The 21667-nt window shown below is 39.6% G+C and overlaps 1 protein-coding gene and 1 long non-coding RNA gene across 3 annotated transcripts; both read right to left on the bottom strand.

The window, feature by feature from the left end:
- Window positions 1-1089: 1089 nt before the first annotated feature.
- On the bottom strand, window positions 1090-11483 carry LOC130721950 (uncharacterized). The gene is made up of 3 exons (XR_009013729.1): window positions 10491-11483; window positions 3485-3562; window positions 1090-2046 (listed from the first exon to the last, which is right to left on the bottom strand). It is a non-coding gene; the product is annotated as an uncharacterized LOC130721950 (long non-coding RNA).
- Window positions 11484-15376: 3893 nt separating this feature from the next.
- LOC130727038 (oxoglutarate-dependent flavonoid 7-O-demethylase 1-like) lies at window positions 15377-18970 on the bottom strand. 2 transcript variants are annotated; one of them, XM_057578370.1, is made up of 4 exons: window positions 18672-18970; window positions 17418-17620; window positions 16865-17189; window positions 15377-15751 (listed from the first exon to the last, which is right to left on the bottom strand). In XM_057578370.1, the coding sequence occupies exons 1-4, from the start codon at window positions 18915-18917 to the stop codon at window positions 15503-15505; spliced, it is 1023 nt and encodes a 340-aa protein (XP_057434353.1). In that variant the 5' UTR covers window positions 18918-18970; the 3' UTR covers window positions 15377-15502. The 2 variants fall into 2 exon arrangements, with proteins under 2 accessions (XP_057434353.1, XP_057434352.1); XM_057578369.1 differs by having other exon boundaries at window positions 17373-17620.
- Between the last annotated feature and the right edge of the window lie 2697 nt (window positions 18971-21667).

The raw sequence follows: 21667 nt of genomic DNA on the forward strand, positions 1-21667 counted from the left end.
TATGCTCTCAACACATGTGATTTGAACCTGTATGATATGCTTTCTCCCTCTCCATAGCATGTTCCCTAATTTTGGAAAATGACTAATTCAAATTGAAACTCAGGAACACAATACATGTAAACATCAATCCCTTCTCTTCCATAACCCTCAATGTGTGTTATGTGTTCAAATCTTAGACATTAAAAAACCAAAAAATATGCTTTTTTGTTTATTAAAATAAAAATTAAAAAAACATACAAAGTCACAAAAAATCAATATCCCGTTCAAAAATCACTTTTTAATCAATTTAAATCCATTAGAACTACGTAGCCTTAATGTCTCCTCACAGAGAATACGTAGGCCGAGATTTAATTCCTGACAGTCACTCCAAAATAAAAACCTTTAAGGTTTCCTTCTAAGTAATCTTTTTTTTTTCTTGTAAATATATCGAATACAAAAATCTTCTTATTTTGGGGTAAAATGAATATTTTTAAAGTTATTTAATTTGCACAATCAATCAAAGGTAACCGTTTTTTTACGGACGTCGCAGGGTGCTAATACCTTCCCCACACGTAAATGACTCTCGAATCGAGAATTCTAAACGCAGACCAGTTTCTCTTTATTCCAAGGGTTCCAATTTCCCTTAATAAATTGGTTGCGACTCTTCTGATTTTTTCAAATTTTTATGCGTCGTCCTGCCGCGACATCAGGGTTCGAACCTTGACTCTTCACCTACAACTACCCGTTTGGGTTGTTAATGAAGAGAGGAGGTTCGGTTTTGGTAATGAGATGAACACTGAGTGTTTGACCATGGTGGTTTGGCGCTTGGGCTCTAAGGGGAAGGTGGAATCACGACCACCACCAATTCCCCATTTTCTCCTTTTGGTGAAAACCATGTCCCTCTTTGATTTACCCACCACCACCACCAATTATCCTCACCATAGCTTCAATCTCTGATAGAACTAGAAGTTGTCATAATGCCCTTTGTTTCAATTCTCCTTACAATATTGAGTGTAAATTTTTTAATTTAAGAGTATTGGGGAGTTAAATTTTTTGTAAAAAATATTGAGTACATATTGTTATGTTATGTAGTCTATTTGTAGTCTCACATCGCTTATGTAGTCTATTTGTAAGTCCCACATCGCTTAGAATAAGGAGGAGGTTGACTTACTCCTACTATATATAGGCACCTCATTGTAAGCATTATACACACCAAATGAAATATTACTACCTAGTTTAGTCGTGGACGTAGGTACACACACTGTGTTCTGAACCACGTTAAAAACTGCTGTGTGATATTTCTTTCTCTCTTCTCTCTTTCCTATTATTGCTCCCAACAACTGGTATCTAGAGCTTCAGGTTCGTGGGATAGATCCTCAGTTTAGAGGAAGAAGTGGGAGCAATGGCGCTGGAAGAAGGGAAGGTGAAGATTGAGAGGTTTGATGGCAGAGACTTCGGGTTTTGGAAGATGCAGATGGAAGACTATCTGTGTAACACCCCGATTTCGGTGGCGTCACTTTAGTAACCAAAAAGAAATACTTAAGCGGAAAAACGTGAATTATTTTTTTTCGATAATGTAAGTAAAGACAGAAAGAGATGAAACTCTAAAACGAAGATAACAGAACTAATACACAATATGATTACAGCCCCCCACTGTAAGTTGTAAACCACGTCACGAGTAAACCTCCAGTGACGGAAAGTAAAAGAGAGTAACGCCCGTAGGCAAAAGTACAAACCAAAAGAAAAGTCAAGTGTCCGCAACACTATCCCTCAAAATGAGAATGAGTTAGCCCAGACGGCCTAAAACAAGACCTCTTAGCCCAACCAACTCCCTGTGATCCCCGTAGAGGAACCACACAAAAAGCTATAGGCGGGAAACTACCCTGTCCCCAAAGAAACAATGACGGTCAGAGCTAAGACTCTACTCCTACACTAATCCCTACTCGAGTAAGTCGCTCGGTGGCCAGCGGGGTCGACCACCCCTGAACCGTAGTCCTCCTGATCAAGCTTCTTCAACCTAGTTTCCCCTGGAGGGTGAACCATCGTGAACCGGTCCGCCATACTCATCTGACAAATGGCGTAGTCCGCCCAAACACACACAGCAGACGCGAGGGTCAACTCCAAAGAATTATATAAATAATAAAACCAGATATATAGGGTAATAATTATTTAGCCTCTCAGGCTTATACGTTTAGGGATAACATCCTAGGGTTGCATATATCACAATGAATATAGAGATAATAATAACAATTAGCATGCCTCAAGTAGGATAAACAGGTACCAATCACACTCAGCAACTAAGTCAGCATGTATGTTGCATGAAATGCAATGCTAGGTAACAAAATGCATTCCGGAAGAAGGATGGACACCATCGAGTCGGCCTAACACCGGCCAAAGTGGGACCATTCCGCTCGGGCGTCTCTTACACCACACAAAAGTAGTCAGATCAGCAGTGAACCCGTAGGTCTGCCATTCCGTCTGCTACTGAGGACCACCGTAGTGTCCTAAATATGGAAATCCGGGTCTTATGACCATTTTGGAATCCACCGAGGTCCGGTAATCCGCCGTGTATTAACCTCAAAATGAGTGCATGAATGCAAGTGATTAGCCAAACAACGTCTCCGACCTCACTCGACACGTCGTCACGTGTTCTAGCTAACTTATTGTCTCTAAAAAGCCTACCCTAAGGCAAATGTCGATTCTGCGACAAAATGAATTAACCAAAAGAAGAAGAATGTACTTGGGAACTCATGGTTCCCGGCTAAACTTTAGATAGCCGATCAATAAACTGCTCATCGAGCGAAAAGGTACCGAAGTACTTGGAAACTTATAGTCTCCGGCTAAACTTTAGATAGCCAAACATTAAACTGCTCATCGAGCAAAAGAGTTTCAACATACTCGAAGACTTGTATATTTCCTCATAACGTGGACTCGACGACACTTCTCATATTTCCCAAACTAATATTCAGGCTCTAAGCTCTTATCTAAGGGTATTATTATTGTACAAAGGATTTAGAAATTGATTAATGTCTTATGAGTTTTCCGTGATAAAATAGTTTTCATTTTAATCTTATAACACTTCCTAAGAGTTTTCAGAGATCCCATAATCTCAAATAATTCCCTGAGAAGTTCTCGATCCATTAAAACATAACAAGGTCCGAACTCCGTTCGTCCTTTTAAAACTCTCTCAAAATCTCATAAAAATTTGGCATGACCTGCCCGTAAACCTCACTCTTCAGAATCTCAGGTACAAATGGAATGGCATAAATAAAACAGCTCAGTCAAAAGCATAAGCAGCATATTCCAACACATCCTAAGTTAACCATGTAGCACATAGCATGTGAAACATTTAGCACACAATATCATGGCATCAATTACTCAACAAGGTCGGCCGAAGCCTCAGAGAACAATTCAGACATTTAGCAATTAAGTGCATAACACATAAATCAAGTCGAACTTGTCGACACCTAAAGCATTATCTAGTAATTCAGAGAGTAGCCCTCACCTGTTGGTTTTCCAGCTCGCTCCTTGGACTTTCCTTCACAATCTTCCTCCTCAAGTCCTCCGAATTCCTCAAACGAACCTTAAAGCAATTTCACAGAAATCAATCACAATGAGTCAGAAACTCAGCAAACAATAAGTCCTAGGGTCACACGGAACACTACAACTCCGTGGTACGACAATCTAACGCGTTAGGACAAGTTTTCGAAAAAGTCGGATTTCCTCCCCCCTTGGTATAGCTCTCGGCCACTTTCCTTAATTGGGAGGGTCGATTTTTCTTCGATCAAACTTGGTTCCTAGGTTAACATACGCCGTAACTAAGACGGTTCTAAGCTCGGAAAAATTTTCGGATCGAAAACTGATATAGGGGTAGTTTGGTCATTATTTTTAGCTCAAAATTTCAAAATTGGATTTTTGAAAAACAGATTGGATGGAGACGTCCACAACGACGTTTATGACGACAAATCCTACTAGCACTAAGCCAAGTCGATAGATTAGAGCTTAAAGGTTGCGACTTTACCGAAAAATGGGTATTTAAGGTAGAAATTGATCCCGGCGGCATTTCGTCGACATTTGACAAAATCTAATCCGCAGAACACGCTCAGGAGCATGCAGGGAAGAAGTTTAGACGCTGAAATCAGCTTATTTGGACAGTTTTACAAAAAGCTCCAAACTTTGAGCTCAGAAAAACATAGAAAAAGTCGACAGATCTGACGATCAGAAGTGAGATATAGTTTACCTACCTCAAGGTCTTCGATTAGCAACGATCGGTGAAGAAAACGGGCAAAGATTCGCGAAAATCCGGATCCTCTCTTTCTCTCTAGCTGCTCACGGTTTTTGGGGGAGGGAATGGGTGATTTTTTTGCAAAAAAATCTAATTTTCAAGCTATTTATAGGTTTTGGAAAAAGCGGAAAAAAGATTTTTTTGCGATTCCGATTTTTCCTGCGCGTTCCTCTGCGCATTCTAAGATAGGTTCTGGCGACAGAATTCCATAACTCAAAATAGGATTCTTGGAATTAAACCAAAAGATCCAAGATCGGCATAAGTCGGTGTAAGTCGGTTTATCCCGAAAAACTACTTTTTGCAGTGATGATCGGATGAGAAAACTTCCTTCTGAAGAAAGATTAGGAATGACGAGAGAAATAGGAGAACGCGGGTGGAATCTTCATTTGAGTTTCCGGATAGAAAAAGTCTTCATCGTCTGTCGATCTTAGGTTTCTCGAACTATCAGGGATTCCGTTTCGGCAAACTTCCGAGAATTGGAATTTGACGTTCGTACTTTCCAGAATTTCGCATCGAAATAATTGTTTAAGGACGGAAAAGAGAAGTTCTAACATTTCTCTGAGGATTTTTGGAATTAGTTTCCATCGTGTCCTAAAGCGTAAATTAACTATTTACTAATACCTTTGACCTAGGATGAAGCGTATGTTAGTCGCGCTATAACTCTTATCGGTTTTTCGATAAATTCTTGGACTTTTCCTGAACCTTTTTCCTTCACAAATTTATCTTAATCAAATAAACTCTTTTATTTTATTCACTTATCCAAAGCGTTAAAACTTGGGCCTTACAATCTGTACCAAAAGAAGTTGTATCAACCCTTGACAGGGAAGAAGCCAGACGACATGAAGCAGGAAGACTGGGAACTGTTAGATCGACAGGCCCTTGGTGTGATCAGATTGACGTTATCCAAAAATGTTGCGTTCAACATTGTGAATGAGAAGACTACTGCAGATCTGATGAAGGCATTATCAAATATGTACGAGAAGCCATCTGCCGCCAATAAAGTACATCTGATACGACGTCTATTCAATCTCAGAATGGGAGAAGGTAACTCTGTAACTGAACACATTAATAGCTTTAATACAATTATTTCGCAGCTATCGTCAGTGAAGATTACCTTTGACGACGAATTGATGGTCTTGAGTCTGTTACAATCCTTACCGGATAGTTGGGTTGCAACTGTCACTGCGGTCAGTAACTTTGCAAGGGATAACAAGCTGAAGTTTGATGACATCAGAGACCTGATCTTAAGCGAGGATATTCGCAGGAAAGATTCAGGAGAGTCTTCAAACGCTTCCGGTTCAGCATTGAATACTGAAAGTAGAGGAAGAGGTAGCCAGAAGAGTCACAATCAAGCCCAAGGCCGAGGCAGATCAAAATCAAGAGGAAGAAATCAGACAAGAGTCAGGAATGACATCACTTGCTGGAATTGTGACAAGAAAGGTCACTTCACCAATCAATGCAAAGCCCTAAGGAAGAAGAAGAATTATCAAAAGAGGCAAGATGATGATGAATCTGCTAATGCAGCAACTGAGGAAGTAGCAGACGCATTAATTTGCAACTTGGATAGTCCTGTTGATTCATGGGTTATAGATTCAGGTGCATCTTTTCATACTATTCCTTCAAAAGAATTATTATATAACTATATCTCTGGAAAGTTTGGAAAGGTTTATCTTGCAGATGGAAAAGCACTTGATATTGTAGGAAGAGGTGATATTGATATTTGATCCTCTAATGGAACTCTCTGGACATTGCATAATGTCAGACATGTCCCTAGAATAAAGAGAAATTTGATCTCCATAGGACAGTTGGATGATGACGGTTATCACACCACTTTTGGGGGTGGAGCTTGGAAGGTGACGAAAGGCAATCTGGTTGTAGCTCATGGAAAGAAACGAGGCTCCCTTTATATGGTTGCAGAGGAGGACATGATAGCAGTAACTGAAGCTGTCAATAGCTCATCTATATGGCATCAAAAACTTGGACACATGAGTGAAAAAGGAATGAAGATCATGGAATCAAAGGATAAGATGTCAAATTTGAAGCATGTTGATCTTGATGTTTGTGAGCATTGCATTTTGGGAAAACAGAGAAAGGTTAGCTTCTCAAAAGCAGGCAGGAAATCAAAATCAGAAAAGCTCGAACTGGTGCATACAGATGTGTGGGTTCCAACCCCAGTGAAATCTCTTGGAGGCTCACGCTATTATGTCACCTTTATAGACAACTCAACAAGAAATGTATGGGTTTATTTTCTCAAAAATAAATCTGATGTGTTTTATGTGTTTAAAAGGTGGAAAACAGAAGTTGAAAATCAGACAAGCTGGAAGATTAATAGTCTGAAATCTGATAATGGTGGGGAGTATGACAGCCAGGAGTTCAAAAAGTTTTGTTCATAAAATAGGATCAGAATGATCAAGACAATACCAGGTACACCTGAGCAAAATGGTGTCACGGAAAGAATGAGCTGGACCTTGAACGAAAGGGCTAGATGTATGCGAATCCAGTCCGGGTTGCCAAAAATGTTTTGGGCAGATGCCATTAATACAGCAGCTTACCTGATAAATCGGGGACCATCTGTTCATTTGGATTATCAGTTGCCTGAAGAGGTATGGTCTGGAAAGGAGGTAAGTCTTTCACATTTAAAAGTCTTCGGTTGTGTCTCTTATGTTCTCATAGACTCCGATAGGAGAGACAAATTGGACCCTAAGGCCATAAAATGTTTCTTTATTGGTTATGGGTCTGATATGTATGTCTACAAGTTTTGGGATGAACAAAACAGGAAAATCATTAGAAGCAGAAATGTCACTTTTAATGAAAGTGTGCTTTATAAAGGCAGGTCTTCTGCAGAATCTATGAGTTCAAGTAAACAGTTGGAACTTTTCTGAAAGAGTGGAATTGGAAGAAATTTCAGAAAGTGATGTAGCGAAAAGAAACCAGATTAATCCCGAGAACGAGGATGATGGGGTAGAAGTTGAGCTAGAACAAGAGCCAACAACAATAATTGAAACTCCTATAACTCAAGTGAGGAGATCTACAAGAACGCCGAAAGCACCACAAAGGTATTCTCCTTCGTTGAATTATTTGTTGTTAACTGATGCTGGAGAGCCAGAATATTTTGGTGAAGCCATGCAGAGGAATGACTCTATCAAGTGGGAGTTAGCAATGAAAGACGAGATGACGTCCCTTCAGAAGAATGGAACATGGTCTCTGACCAAGTTACCAGAAGGAAAGAAAGCTCTACATAACAGATGAGTCTGTAGACTGAAGGAAGAATCTGATGGCAGCAGAAGGTACAAGGCAAGGCTTGTAGTGAAAGGGTTTCAGCAGAAGCAAGGAATTGACTTCACAGAGATTTTTTCTCCAGTTGTCAAAATTACCACTATAAGAGTTATCATGAGTATTGTAGCTGCAGAGAATCTTCACTTGGAGCAGTTAGATGTTAAAACTGCATTCCTACATGGGGATTTGGAAGAAGAGATTTATATGACACAACCTGAAGGTTTTGAAGTTCCAGGCACGAAGAATCTTGTATGCAAGCTTCACCAAAGCTTGTACGGTCTGAAACAGGCACCGAGACAGTGGTACAAGAAGTTTAATGAGTTTATGAGCAACTCAGGTTTTAATAGATGTGACATGGATCATTGTTGCTATGTGTAACACCCCGATTTCGGTGACGTCACTTTAGTAACCAAAAAGAAACTTAATGCGGAAAGACGTGAATATTTTTTTTTCGTCGATAATACCATCGAAGACTGGAAGAAATAAAACTCTACAACAAAAGCTAACAGAACTAATGTACGATAGATAAATACAGCCCCCGCTGTAAGTAGTAAGCCACGTCACGAGTAAACCTCCAGTGACGGAAAGTAAGAAAAGTAACGCCCGTAGGCAAAAGGTACAATCCAAAAGAAAGGTCAAGTGTCCGCAACACTATCCCTCAAAAATGAGAATAAGGCAGCCCAGATGGCCTAAAACAAGACCTCCTAGCCCAACCAACTCTCTGTAATTCCAGTAGAGGAACCACACAAAAAGCTATAGGCGGGAAACTACCCTGTTCCCAAAAGAAAACATAACGGTCAGAGCTAAGACTCTACTCCTACACTAATCCTATCTCGAGGAGCTCACACCAGCACTAAAACCTACATGCTAGCATGATCGTCGTCCGAATCTGAATCCAGAACGACCTAGTCTATGTACACCATCCGTCCTCCTCTCGCGACCGCGATGCGCTCCTGTTCCAGCACCTCAACCCTAGTTCCCCCCGAAGGGTGAACCATCGTGAACCAGCCCGCCAAAGACATATGACAAAGGGCGTAGTCCGCCAAAGCACATACAGAAGACGCGAGGGTCAACTCCAAAGAATTATGTAAATAATAGCACCGATAGATACAGATAATAGAATAGCCACTTAGGCTTATAGCTAGGGATAACATCCTAGGGTTGCATATTTCACAATGAATATAAAAGACGATAATAACAATTAGCATGCATCAAATAGGATTAACAATTATCAATCACACTCAGCAACTAAGTCAGTATGCATGTTGCATGAAATGCAGATGGCGGTTAACCCAGTTAACCAAATGCATTCCGGAAACGGATGGACATCAACGGATCAATCCTAGCACCAGCAACGGTGGGACCATTTCTGCCCGCGTGCCTCTTACACCACACAAAGGTAGCCAGATCTGCTACTAAGAGTCACCTAACAACGCTCTTACGCGGAAATCCGGGTCTTATGACCATTTTGGAATCCACCGAGGTCCGGTATCACGCCGTGTATTAACCTCCTATGTGTGCATGAATGCAATGTGATTAGCCAAACAACGTCTCCGACCTCACTCGACACGTCGCCACGTGTTCTAGCTAACTTATTGTCTCTAAAAAGAATACCCTAAGGTAAAAGTCGATTCTGCGACAAAATACAATAATCATAAAATGAGTGCAAACACTCACGATAACTCTTCGAGTCATCAATGCTCTCACGAAGTCTCACGCTTCAGTGGAGTCTCACACATTCACAAAGTCTCACACTTCAGTGAAGTTTTATGCTTTCACGGGGTCTCACGCCCCAGTGAATTTACACACTTGCACGAAGTCTCACGCTTCAGTGAAGTTCCATGCTGTTCACGAGGTCTCACGCCTCAGTGAAGATCCATGCTTTCCACGAGGTCTCACGCCTCAGTGGAGTATCCCGCATTCACAAGGTCTCACGCCTCAGTGAAGCTTCATGCTGTTCACGAGGTCTCACGCCTCAGTGAAGATCCATGCTTTCCACAAGGTCTCACGCCTCAGTGGAGTATCACGCATTCACAAGGTCTCACGCCTCAGTGAAGCTTCTCGGCACATCCCTTGGATGGCTAAACAAACCGCTCAAAGAGCGAAGGAGTATCAACATACTCAGAAACTTATTAGTTTTCTCAACTCTTGGACTCGACGACACTTCTCATTTTCAAAACTTAATGTTCAAGCCCTAAACTTTCGTCTGAGTCTTTTATCATTATATTAAGGGTTTTGAGGTTGTTTAATACATTATGGAGGTTCATTATGAAATTGTTTAAGTTTCGTCTCTAATCCTATTAGTTTCAAAGATCTCATAATTCCACTGATTCCCTGGAAAAGGTCTCAAAACAAAAGGTCCATCATCACCCAAGTAATGGCCCGAGAAGTTCCCAGGTAAGCTGGCCGGGCACAATGCCTCATTAAAAGCCCTTCTTGCCTTAGACAGAACAACCCAAGTTCTTACGTGAATTCAAATGGGGTTTTTCCAATATCATTTTCAAACTCAATTTTTCCTTTGAGAAGGTCTCGATCCATAAAACAATAACAGGGTACGAACCTCGGTCCGTCCCATCAAACTTTCCCAAAATCTCAAAATAAAATCGGCATGACATGCCCGTTATCCTCACTCTGAAGCATAACAGATATATGTGTAATAGCATAGTTAAGTCAGCACAATCCAACAATCATGGCACATATATCTACATATCCTAGATTAACCATGTAGCACTTAGCATATAGAGCAGATATCACACATCCTAAATTAACCATTTAGCACATAGCATGTGAATCAATCTCAAAAACAATCAAGAGATGAATAATCATCATTGTCAGCCGAAGCCTCAGAAAACATTTTCCAGTCAAACACAAACAAGTGCATAAACAATAAATCAAGTCGAATATGTCGACACCTAAAGCATTAGCTAATAGTTCAGTGAGAAGCCTTCACCTGTAGATTCTCCAGGGTTCTCTTCAAACGCTCCTTCACAATCCTCTTTTCCTGCTCCAAGTGTTCCTCCAAACGAATCTTTGAGCAAACGAAGCGAAGGTCAATCAAAACAAGTCAATTCGGTCAATACAACACTAACTAGCGTTAGACAAAGCTTAAGAAGCTTCAGAGTACAATATTTAAGCATGGATAGACAACAGAACCTCGTTCGCTAAAACGAGCATAACTCGAGCTACAGAACTCGGAATGACACGAAACCAGCGCCAAAATTTCGACAATCGAAAGAGCTACGCAATGGCTCAGGTCATAGAGACCCAAAAATTATTTTTGGACACGGTACCCTAAGCAATAGGTTTCGGCCACTATGTAAAATAGGGTTTCCGAACTTTTTCTTCGATCTAAATCGATTCCTAGGTATTCTTAGGCGATATCTAGGCCAAGGAAACTCTCAGAAAAATTATCGAATCGAAAACTGTCGCAGGGGTATTTTGGTCAATATTTTTAGCTTGGAAACTTAAAATCAGAATTTTGAAAAACAAATTAGATGGGGTTGATACTAACGACGATTATAACGACTAATCTTACTAACGCTAAGCTCAGTCGAGGGTTTTAAGCCCAAAGGACGAAGCTTTGCCCCAAAATGGGTATTTGATGCAAAAGTTGATTCCGGCGGAATTCCGGCGACATTACGGAAAAACTAATCCGACAGAAGTGCTCTTGGGCACGTAGGGAAGATGTTTAGACAGAGAAATCAAGCTATTTGGACAATTTTCCAAAAACCTCAAAACTTTGAGCTCAGAAAAGTATAGAGAAAAGCGGCAGAATTTACGATCAGAAGTAAGGAAAAGCGTCAGTACCTTGAGGCCTACGCGTAGCAACGAACTGTGGAACGATCAGACAAGAATCGGCGAAAAGCTCTCCTCCTCCTTCCTCTCTCCAAGCCGCGGGTTGTGTGGGTGTTTTTTTTTTGGTGAGATTTTGTTTCAAGCTTCAACATATATATAGGGAATGAAATGGAAGATATTTATCAAGATTGGATAAGTATGAATAGATATTTATCAAGATTGGATAAGTATGAATAGATATTTTGAGAAGATATTTTGTAAACCGGTATAGATTTGTTTAGATATCGGAGGATTTAGCTCATAGAGTTAAGATAAAAATATGAGAGTGATTTCCGATTCTTCCTACTGATTCCAAGGTATTCTAGACACGATATTCTCCCCGCTGAATCTTCTAATTCTTCAAAGAAATATCGGTATGATTTTTGGTTTTCGAGACTTGTTTTTAATGCTATATATAGAGGTTGGCAAAACGCGGGAAAATGAAAGTTTCGCGATTCCGATTTTTTCCGGCTTCATTCTCCGTGAATTCTAAGATAGGTTTTGTCAACATAAATCCAAAACTCAAAAGAGGTTCCCTAGTATTTTAAGTGACTAATGCAAAGTCGGTGTAAAATTATTTTACCCGATAAGTTACTTTTTGCATCGAATGTCGGAATAGAAAACTTCCTTCTGAAGAAAGATTGAGATCATCAAGAGAAATGGGTGTACGCGTGTAGAATCTTCATTTGAAGCTCCGGATAGAAAAAGTCTTCATCGTCGCTTGATTCTAGGGTTTTGAAATACCAGGGTTTCAGTTTCGGCAAACTTCCGATGATTGGAATCGGACGTTCGTAGATCCTAGGGTTTCGCCTCGAAACGCTTGTTATATATGGAAAAAGAGAAGTTCTAACATTTCTCTGAAGATTTTTGGAATTAATTTCCATCGTGACTTTAAGTGAAAACTAGCTATATACTAGGGTTTCTGACCTAGGTTTAAGCGTATAACGATCGTGCTATACCTTTTATCGATTTTGGTACAATCCTTAGACTTTTCTTGAACTTTCTCCTTCATAAATTTATTTCATTTGGTAAACTCTAGTTCAGGTTTCCCTTCACGATACATCAACCTAATCGCGAATAAGAATTTTATTCACTTGGCATAAGCTTAAAAACTTGGGTCTTACACTATGTTAAGAAATTTGCTGATAGTTATATTATTCTTGCTTTGTATGTTGATGACATGTTGATAGCAGGATCAAATATGACTGAAATTGACAGGTTGAAGCAACAGTTGTCAGAAAACTTTGAGATGAAGGATCTTGGTCCAGCCAAACAAATCCTTGGTATGAGGATTTCCATAAATAGATCAGAAGGTGTTCTGAAGTTGTCCCAAGAGAAATATGTTGAAATATTACTTGACGGATTCAATGTTGGAGATGCCAATACCAGAAGCACCCATTTGAAGAAGAAAGTTACATGTCAACAGTTCCTTTTGCATCCGCAGTAGGGAGCTTGATGTATGCTATGGTTTGTACAAGACCTGATATAACACATGCAGTGGGAGTTGTCAGCAGATTCATGTCAAACCTTGGGAAGGAGCATTGGGAAGGTGTGAAGTGGATACTGAGATATCTGAAGGGTTCTTCAAGAATGTGTCTATGCTTTAGAAGAAACGATCTCACTTTACAGGGCTTTTCTGATGCAGATCTAGGAGGAGACTCAGATGGTGGAAATAGCACCACAGGTTATATTTTCACTTTAGGAGGAACTGCTGTGAGTTGGAAGTCTAAACTTCAAAATAGAGTTGCTCTCTCAACCACTGAATCAGAATATGTCGTCATTTCAGAAGCAGCCAAGGAGATGATATGGCTGAAGTATTTTCTCAAAGAATTGGGAAAAGAACAAGATGTTCCTCCATTGTTTAGTGACAGTCAAAGTGCTATTTGCCTTGCAAAAAATCTTGTCTTTCACTCCAGATGCAAGCACATACAGATGAAGTATCACTTCATCAGAGAACTTATCAATGATGAAGAATTATCTCTGTTGAAGATCTTAGGATCAGAGAATCCAGCTGATATGTTGACCAAGACTGTTACAGCTGATAAGCTGAGGCTTTGCATTGCCTCAGTTGGCCTTTGAGGATAATTGAAGACGAAGGCGCTCCACTAGGTGGAGAGCAGATTAGCTTATTGCTTACAAGAAGTTACTACAATTAGACTCCAAGTGGGAGAATTGCTATGTTATGTAGTCTACTTGTAGTCTCACATCGCTTATGTAGTCTATTTGTAAGTCCCACAGCGCTTAGAATAAGGAGGAGGTTGACTTACTCCTAGTATATATAGGCACCTCATTGTAAGCATTATACACCCCAAATGAAATATTACTACCTAGTGTAGTCGTGGACATAGGTACACACACTGTGTTCTGAACCACGTTAAAAACTCCTGTGTGATATTTCTTTCTCTCTTCTCTCTTTTCTATTATTTCTCCCAACACATATATGATAAGGAAAGAAAGGGTGAAAATAAAAGAAAATTGTGTTTAAGAAATGGGAGATGCATGGCAAACATGAACATGTTCAAGGAAAATTCTCAAGGAAATACAAACCGCCGTACAATGCGTGTTGCTGATAAATCAATCAAGAAATGGAGGACAAGTGTATTATTTGTATCTTATGTTTTTTGTTTTATTTTTGGTTTTGTATATTAATATATTAAAGAACAAAGGAGTATTTTTCTTTACCTTTTGGTTATGTGTGACTTGCAGAATGAACAGAAATTAATTCATTTTGCACCTAGCAATGTTATCCAGGACCATGTAGAATACATTGATATGAGAAGGTACCAACTTGTCATGAAAGCAAATGGCTTTGAGTTTGAACATCTTATTTCTCATTTCATTTTCATGATGTGCTGGTTTAGATTTCTTCACACCAGGAGAAATCAGAGTCAATCCTAATAACCTCTTAGCTAACGGTGGTTCTATCATCATCAGACCCAGAATTAAGGGAAATGGAAGAAAAGGATTGACCTTGTGCAGACATTTTAGGAAGCTTCATGGGAAGGAGATGATGAACAGAAAACAAAAAATAAAGAGTAAAGAGAGAAACTGACCGAAGATAAGTGAAGTAACTGGGAAGCAGTGAGTTATGGTGGTCAGAATGATGAAACAAAGATCACCGGAGTAGCAAGGATCACCGGAGCGGAAGAAGCTTTAGAAATGCAGAGAGAGACAAAGGTTTAGAGTGAAGAGTAGTGAAAGAGAACAAAGTTTGTGATTTGGGATTTTATAGCTAACTGAATGAAGAAAGAGAAAGTAAGGGGAAACGACGCAAATGTTTTCAAACGCTTGCACGAAACGAGGCAATCCCTCGAATCCCGCGTGAAAAGACAGCGGCAGTTGAATGCTAATGATGGCAATTTCTTGATAACGGTGCAACGCTATATGAAACGGCACGAGATAAGTTAGACAGTTTGGGCGATCAGGGCCAAATGGGCGGCCTCATTTGAATTCCATAAGACATCTCAGCTTCAGAGAGAGGCGAAGCTTCATGTCTTGTGGGCTAGGTTAAATAAGGCGGGTTGCTGGCATGAAGGCAGTATTGATCTTTCGCCCCAATAATAAGACATTTCAGCTTCAGAGAGAGGTGAAGATTCATGTCTTGTGGGCTTGTGGATTGGGTGGGTCAGCACAAGCTCGTTGACCCGCCCAATAAGACTAAAGCCTTATGGATAAAGGCGTGGGTCCCAGCTTGCAGATGTGGGCCCGGGTTACTTTGTCTTGTTTATATTTAAAGGATATGTATTTGTCTTATTCTACATTGGGATTTGGGCCTTGTATGTAAGGCCCAGATCCATGAACATTCTAGATAAGGACCACTCCCACTATAAAAGGGGTGTCCTCACCTTGTACCAGGCACCTTTTTGATCATTAAAGAGATAATTTCCTTATTCATACATCACATATATTATTTTAACTCTGCTAGGGTTTATCAAGGACATTCAATATCCTTTATTAGACCTTAGACTAGAACAATGAGATGAGAAAAGGAAGCAAATAATGTGACAATGACTTGGTGTGACTTCAAATTTATTAAGCATTATACAAACAAACACTTCAAATTTGAAAACATAAAAATGCAACAACATGAGGAAGAACTTTCGTCATTTTAATCTCATTGGGCCCTTTCTATTCATTTATCATTGCCACTTCAATGTGTGCTTTTCCCTCCATTTTCCTCTTCATGGATTGCCTCATATAATCTCCAAACCTGACTTTCTGGTACAACTTGGGGTGTTGAGCATCTATCATATGATCAAAAGGCTCAACTTCAACATCATCTGGAGGGGCCAAAAAACATGCCCAAGAAATCCTTCTCTTGTTCTTATTTGTCACCGCTCTGTGTTCTACACTCTTGTATTTTCCATTACTCCATATCTGTTATGATTGCAAAAGTAAGAAACTGAAAAAATGAGGATTGTGGTTAAGTCACTTTATCTTTTGGTATTATTTAAGCATATCACAACCTTCACTAAATCGAGTTTTTTGTTTTGTTAGTAGAATTCAGAATAGGTCTAGCTCTATTCTACCATAAAAACTAATGCACGTGTTGGAACATGTTGCCATGCATTTTGTCAAAACAACCGATTGTCGAAGCAGATGCCGTGGCATCTGTCCTCGTGAAGCTAGGGCATCAGTCCTGAGCTTGTGTTTCTGTTGTGGGCCCTCTGAAGATTTACTGAAGATATGTTTTTGAGTTACTTGAGGAGCAAGTAGCTATTCCATAAGGGTTTTAATTGTTGGGTTGTTATTTGTTGAAACAATCTTTGTTAAAAGATTGGTTTCTATCTTTACTTGTGCAATAAGAAACCGAATCTATCAAGATTGCGTTTTGAATTGCTGTTACTGCAATCTGTTTCTTCAGCCCATGCTAATCCGGAAGCCCATGCTACCGCTGCTGAAGTCTATAAAAGGATGAAGACCTAAAACATGAAGACGACGGAAGCTGATAGAGAGAGATCGAGTGTTTTAGGATTTGTTATTGTGCTTTGTCCTTTGTTAATTGTGAATCCTCTTTGCTCACTGATTCTATAAAGCAAAGAAGGGTTCTGTGTTGTTTGATTGCATTCAAACTCTGATTGTTCATCGTGTTCACCAATCACTGTGGCAGTGATTGAGAGAAAGTGAGAGGGGCTCTCATACTTAGGTTGAGATTCTAAGTAGAAATACACTGGGTAGATTAGGAAGTGAACTATGAACTGAGTTGTTCATGAGTGTCTGTAATTCCTGAATCTTGAGATAGTGGATTTCCTTTCTTTGGGTGCAAACCCTCCAGACGTAGGTGAAAGTTTTCACTGAACTGGGTTAACAATTACTGTGTGTTATTGTTTTTGTTGTTAAGTTTTGTTTTACTGTTAAGCGGTTGTCGAACCTCTTGTCCCAGCATCGTGCAGGACAATCGTATCAGAGGGAACCTGAATTACAGCACGGATGAATATGTTTAGTCAATATAAACCTTTTTAACAGTTATCTACAAAAAAAATTAAGTACCTCTATTGCATCTCCAACATTGACCACTAGAGCTTCTGATGTTGGAGTCACCGGTACCCAACATCCTTTGTGTCGAATTTCGAGCCCTGATGCATCATCATGTTGCATTAGTAAGGTAATGGTGCCTGAATCAGAGTGTGGACTCAAACCCAATACTTTCTCAGGTGTACTGCAAGGAGGGTAATAGTTAACACGTATAGCTTCAAGTAATTCTTCATGTAGTCCAAGAAGAACATGCTTCTGCAACCCTATAACTAGAGACAAAGAACTAAGAATTTCCTCACCAACTCGTTTGACATCATTGGCGTATTCCTCTATTATCTCCCTGCAATAATATTTAGCAGATGAAAACCATAAAGAGATCACAAGAAGTGTATGATCTTGTTTAAATAGGAACCAAAGAGCAAGCTTATCTAGTGCTTTTTTTAAGAGATAAATTTCAAATAAGTGCTCTTTGATATGCATACATACAGGCTCTATATAGTTTTAAATTGTCACGAACACCTACTTGAATCCTATTGGTGTTTTTGGCCAAAATTGAAGTTTTCTGTACCAGGTGGGATTGGTAACTAAAATCAATGCATCTGACCAGTCCAGTATTTGATCCTCAGAAACTACATAAGCATGCCCATAACCTTGTATGTCATTTGAGGTCATTGCATACTTTTCCTTCTCTTCTATTGGAAGTTCAAAAAACTCAGTTGTTGCATCCTTCATTCTCTGCACAAGTTCTTTTTGCACACCATGATTTACTATCTGCAAAGTTGAGTGCATTAGAATTTGGCCGAGATGTGAGAATTGCCCTAAAATTCATAAGTTATTAATTGGTCATATATCTTCAGAAAATGTGAGATTTAACACCTCTCACACGCAAGAGGACTTAACATATGGAACTTGAAGGTGATCATTGGAATGCTCATATCTCATTGTGGGATATCTACTAGACGGGTCTAGCAATGCCCTAATCCTTATCATGGGATGTTTTCACGCAGTCAAGTCAACAAATGTCCCAATAATGAATCTAGATATTGTAGCGGTACTCATAGTCGATAAAAATCTGAATCAAATAAAAAATAAAATGGATTGAAAACTTAAAATTTTCTTTTTATTGGATTTCAGATTTGATTTTCATAACCGAACCAATCCTATCCAAATCGAATATTTACATATATATCATATCATTCATACTTACATAATTCATCCTTATATATTTATATTATTTAATAGCACGTACTTATTTATAAAATTATATTTGGGTAAATAGAGTTTTAATTAATTATTTAAATAAATATTCATCAAAGTGAACACCTACAATCATAATATTGGCTATGGCCTATGATCTAAATTATAAAGGTTATATTAATTCTGAAAAAAAAATTTAAATTATGTTGTAAATTATTTATGCTTGTATTGGTTATAGTTGTATATTTTTTAAGATTTATAAACTACAATCTATAAAAAATCAAAGCGAAAAATCCAATCTAGTACAAATCGTTATTAATTGGTTCAGATCGAATTTGAAATTACTAACACATCCATCAAATATTGAAACAATAAAACTAAAACTGATGGAATTGAATCAGATAAATTTTACCTTATAAAGAGATCCAATAAAATCGACGAACACATCTACTAAATAACTAGAGTCTCTTACCTTCATAGGTGAGATTGTCCAATCGTTCTTAAATTTTTCATTAGCATAATTTTAGGCAATTTCGGTCTTAACGGATTGCGATCTCAAACAGTGCTTGGTGAAAATTAACTACAACTAATTAAACTCACAATTCTTTGGTGATAGATTATATACCTGAAAGAAACCCCACTCCTTGCATGCTATGTCCAGTTTCGATAACTCCTCTGTGTCCCCATTTGAGAGCAGTGTTAAATCAATGATCGGTATGTCAGATGAAAGGTGAGGCAAGTAGTTGACTTTCTCTATTTCTTGAGGACTCCTTATATATCTTTCAGGAATCTGCAACTGATTATTCTTCACCATTTCCTGAACATTGGGTACCGGTAAAGATGGAGCCAAAGAGGGGGATTCTTCCTCCATCACAATAACCAACTTTGCTTGGTTTGATTGTTAGCCTTGAGATTGCAGAGAGCACTTGTTATATTATATGTAAAACTTTTTTGTCTATTAGAGAGGGAATCTCAAGCTTCCTTAAAAATTGAAGATTCCTTGTACCAGTCTATCGCAATTATGCTTTGGAAGTTCCAAACTTACTGGCATTGCTTATGTAAGCATGGACAAAGTGAGCTGATGCAAAGAAAGACAAATATTGTCGGGTCTCAATAAAGTCTTTATAGTACATTATTACCCCATGATGAAAATAAAAGTACATTTAGTTACTCCAAGTTCCATTCTAATAGTACTTTCAAAAAAAATTCCATTCTAATAGCATATTTTACCCGTAAAAAAACTATGTTTTACTCTATTGGAATGCATGCTAACAAGAAGAAAATGTTAAAATAAACACACCCTAACATTTACACTTTGTTTGGTATTGAAGAGAGAAAAAGAGAAGATAGAAGTTGAGCAAAGAGAAAGAGGTGAGAAATAGAGTAGATTTATAGGTTGTTTTGTATGATATTTTTTTTTGTTGGTCTTGACCAAGGTATCCCCACAGCTGACAGCCGTGAGACTAATCCACGCCCCACGGTCAGCGCACTAAGCGGTAGGGGGCTGGCCAAGGAGTTTTTTCTATTCGCAAGAGTTGAGATTTGAACCCCCAACCACTTGTTTAAAGGATGACCTGCTGAACCACTACACCAACCCACATGGTTGTTTTGTATGATATGAAGAGAAGAGAGAAATATACCTTTGTATTTAAAAATGATTTTATCCAATTTTAGTCAATTTTTGGCGATTTCTTACACATTAGAGAGAAGTTGAGTAGAGAGAAAGATGTGAGAATTATAGTAGATTAATAGGTTATTTGGTGAGATATGAAGAGAAGAGAGAAATATACCTTTGTATTAAAAAATGATTTTATCCAATTTGAGTCAATTTCTGGCGATTTCTTGCACATAAGAGAGAAGTTGAGTAGAGAGAAAGAGGTGAGAAATATAGTAGATTTATAGGTTGTTTGGTGTAATATGAAGAGAAGAGAGAAATATACCTTTGTATTTAAAAATACTTTTATCCAATTTTAGTCAATTCCTGACAATTTCTTACACAAGGGATGCTAAACCCGGGGTGCTAAACCCGAATACAAAAGAGAAAAGAGAAGAAAACAGATAAAGATACAAACTGGTAAATAAGAAACCAGCAAACCCCCCAACAAACATGCCTATGTCCCTCCCTGTTATTATTACTAAAGCCAACAAATCCAAAAGTACCAATACAATAACAACCAGCAAACTAGCTAAGGATCCCCATGACATAGCCCCCAATATGCACAGTAGATAAATTCAATGTAGCAGCAAAAGTCCTAAGCATTTCCAATCAATTAACTAGCAGGTAGCCACAACACCAGCATTAAGACCCCCTTGCAGCATCATCACGTTAGAGATGGCCCCAACATGAGATGAAAATGAATTGGAAGCGGGCCTACAAAGAAGAAAGGCACTCCAATGGGCAAGATTTCTAGGCTGGGTGAGCCCCTCAGAGGGCCTCGCCCAGGGAAGCCCGCCCCGTGGCGGTCACACAGGCTCAGAGTTGAGCCTCTCCCTCGAGGCCCAACTGGCCCAATATGGGTAGTTAAACTCGCAAGACCCAACCCCTAGCCTATAAATAGGGAGCGGTTACCACATGTAAAGGGCTCTAGGCTCATTTAATCAATAACAAACTTTGAATTCAGTTACTTTCTCTCTCTAAGCAGTTCTACTCTCTCTCTAGGCAGTTATACATTTCCTTCTCTATATTCCCTCTCTAGTTGCAATCCCTTCACTCTAGGTACTATACTCTATTTCTATGTTCTTGGCCGAAACATTTGGCGCCGTTTGTGGGTATCGGTGAATTTCGATTCCCAGACTACGTAGATTGCTTTTACGATCGAGAGAAGTTCGAAATTTTGTTGAATTCCTCGGTTTTTAGTTATTTTCGGATTAATTTTCTGGTTTACGGTTGATTTTTGGACTGGGCGAGACCCCTGGGGCCCTCGCCCAGGGATGCTTGCCTCAGGGCGACACGCGAGTCAGGGAATTGGACCTCCCCCGAGAGGCCCAACCGGCCCACTAAAGACAGTTAGGGGCGCTAGGCCCAATCCCTAGCCTATAAATAGGGGGCGGTTACCAATTGTAAAGGGTTATTAGCTCATTTGGCAAATAACAAACTTGAGATTCAGTTACACTCTCTCTCTAAGCGGTTACACGCTCTCTCTCTCTAGATTCTCTTATTGCAATCCCTTCACTCTAGGCACTATACCTTCTTTCTATGTTCTTGGCTGGAACAATTTTTGATAGAAACTCATCATCGTCGACGCAGGAGCAGAGGCGCCGTTCACCACCGCGTCGTGTGAGCGGGAGACCGCGTCGTGAGGAGGTTCACCGTGAACAACCTGAGCAACTGACTCCTCCTCCACCTCCACCACCTCCTCCTCCTCCTTCCCTAACGCCTCTGTTTCCTACTCCTCCATCCTCACTTCGCAGCAAGGAACTCCGGAGAACTCCTCGGTCCTTGCAGAAAACGGATCATCGCAGCCTCAAAGGCCAATTACTCACAGAGATTGGCGGCGTTTGATACGCAACGTCAACAACATGCGGCAACGGAATGACTATTTTCAAGAGCATCTTGACTACTTCCACCATGAGCAGAAGGACGAGGGAGTGCGAGAGGCAGAGGTCGTAGCGAGATTCGAG

This window comes from Lotus japonicus, chromosome 6, assembly GCF_012489685.1.
Source record: "Lotus japonicus ecotype B-129 chromosome 6, LjGifu_v1.2".
Lineage (NCBI taxonomy): Eukaryota > Viridiplantae > Streptophyta > Magnoliopsida > Fabales > Fabaceae > Lotus > Lotus japonicus.

Excerpts from the sequence above, each read along its gene's own strand:
- LOC130727038 (XM_057578369.1), bottom strand. The coding sequence starts at position 18,917 with ATGGAGGAAGAATCCCCCTCTTTGGCTCCATCTTTACCGGTACCCAAT. Across the intron at positions 17,621-18,671 it reads AGGAGTGGGGTTTCTTTCAG|ATAGTAAATCATGGTGTGCA; the intron begins GTATATAATCTA and ends TCAACTTTGCAG. Across the intron at positions 17,190-17,372 it reads AAAACACCAATAGGATTCAA|GGAGATAATAGAGGAATACG; the intron begins GTAGGTGTTCGT and ends ATATTATTGCAG.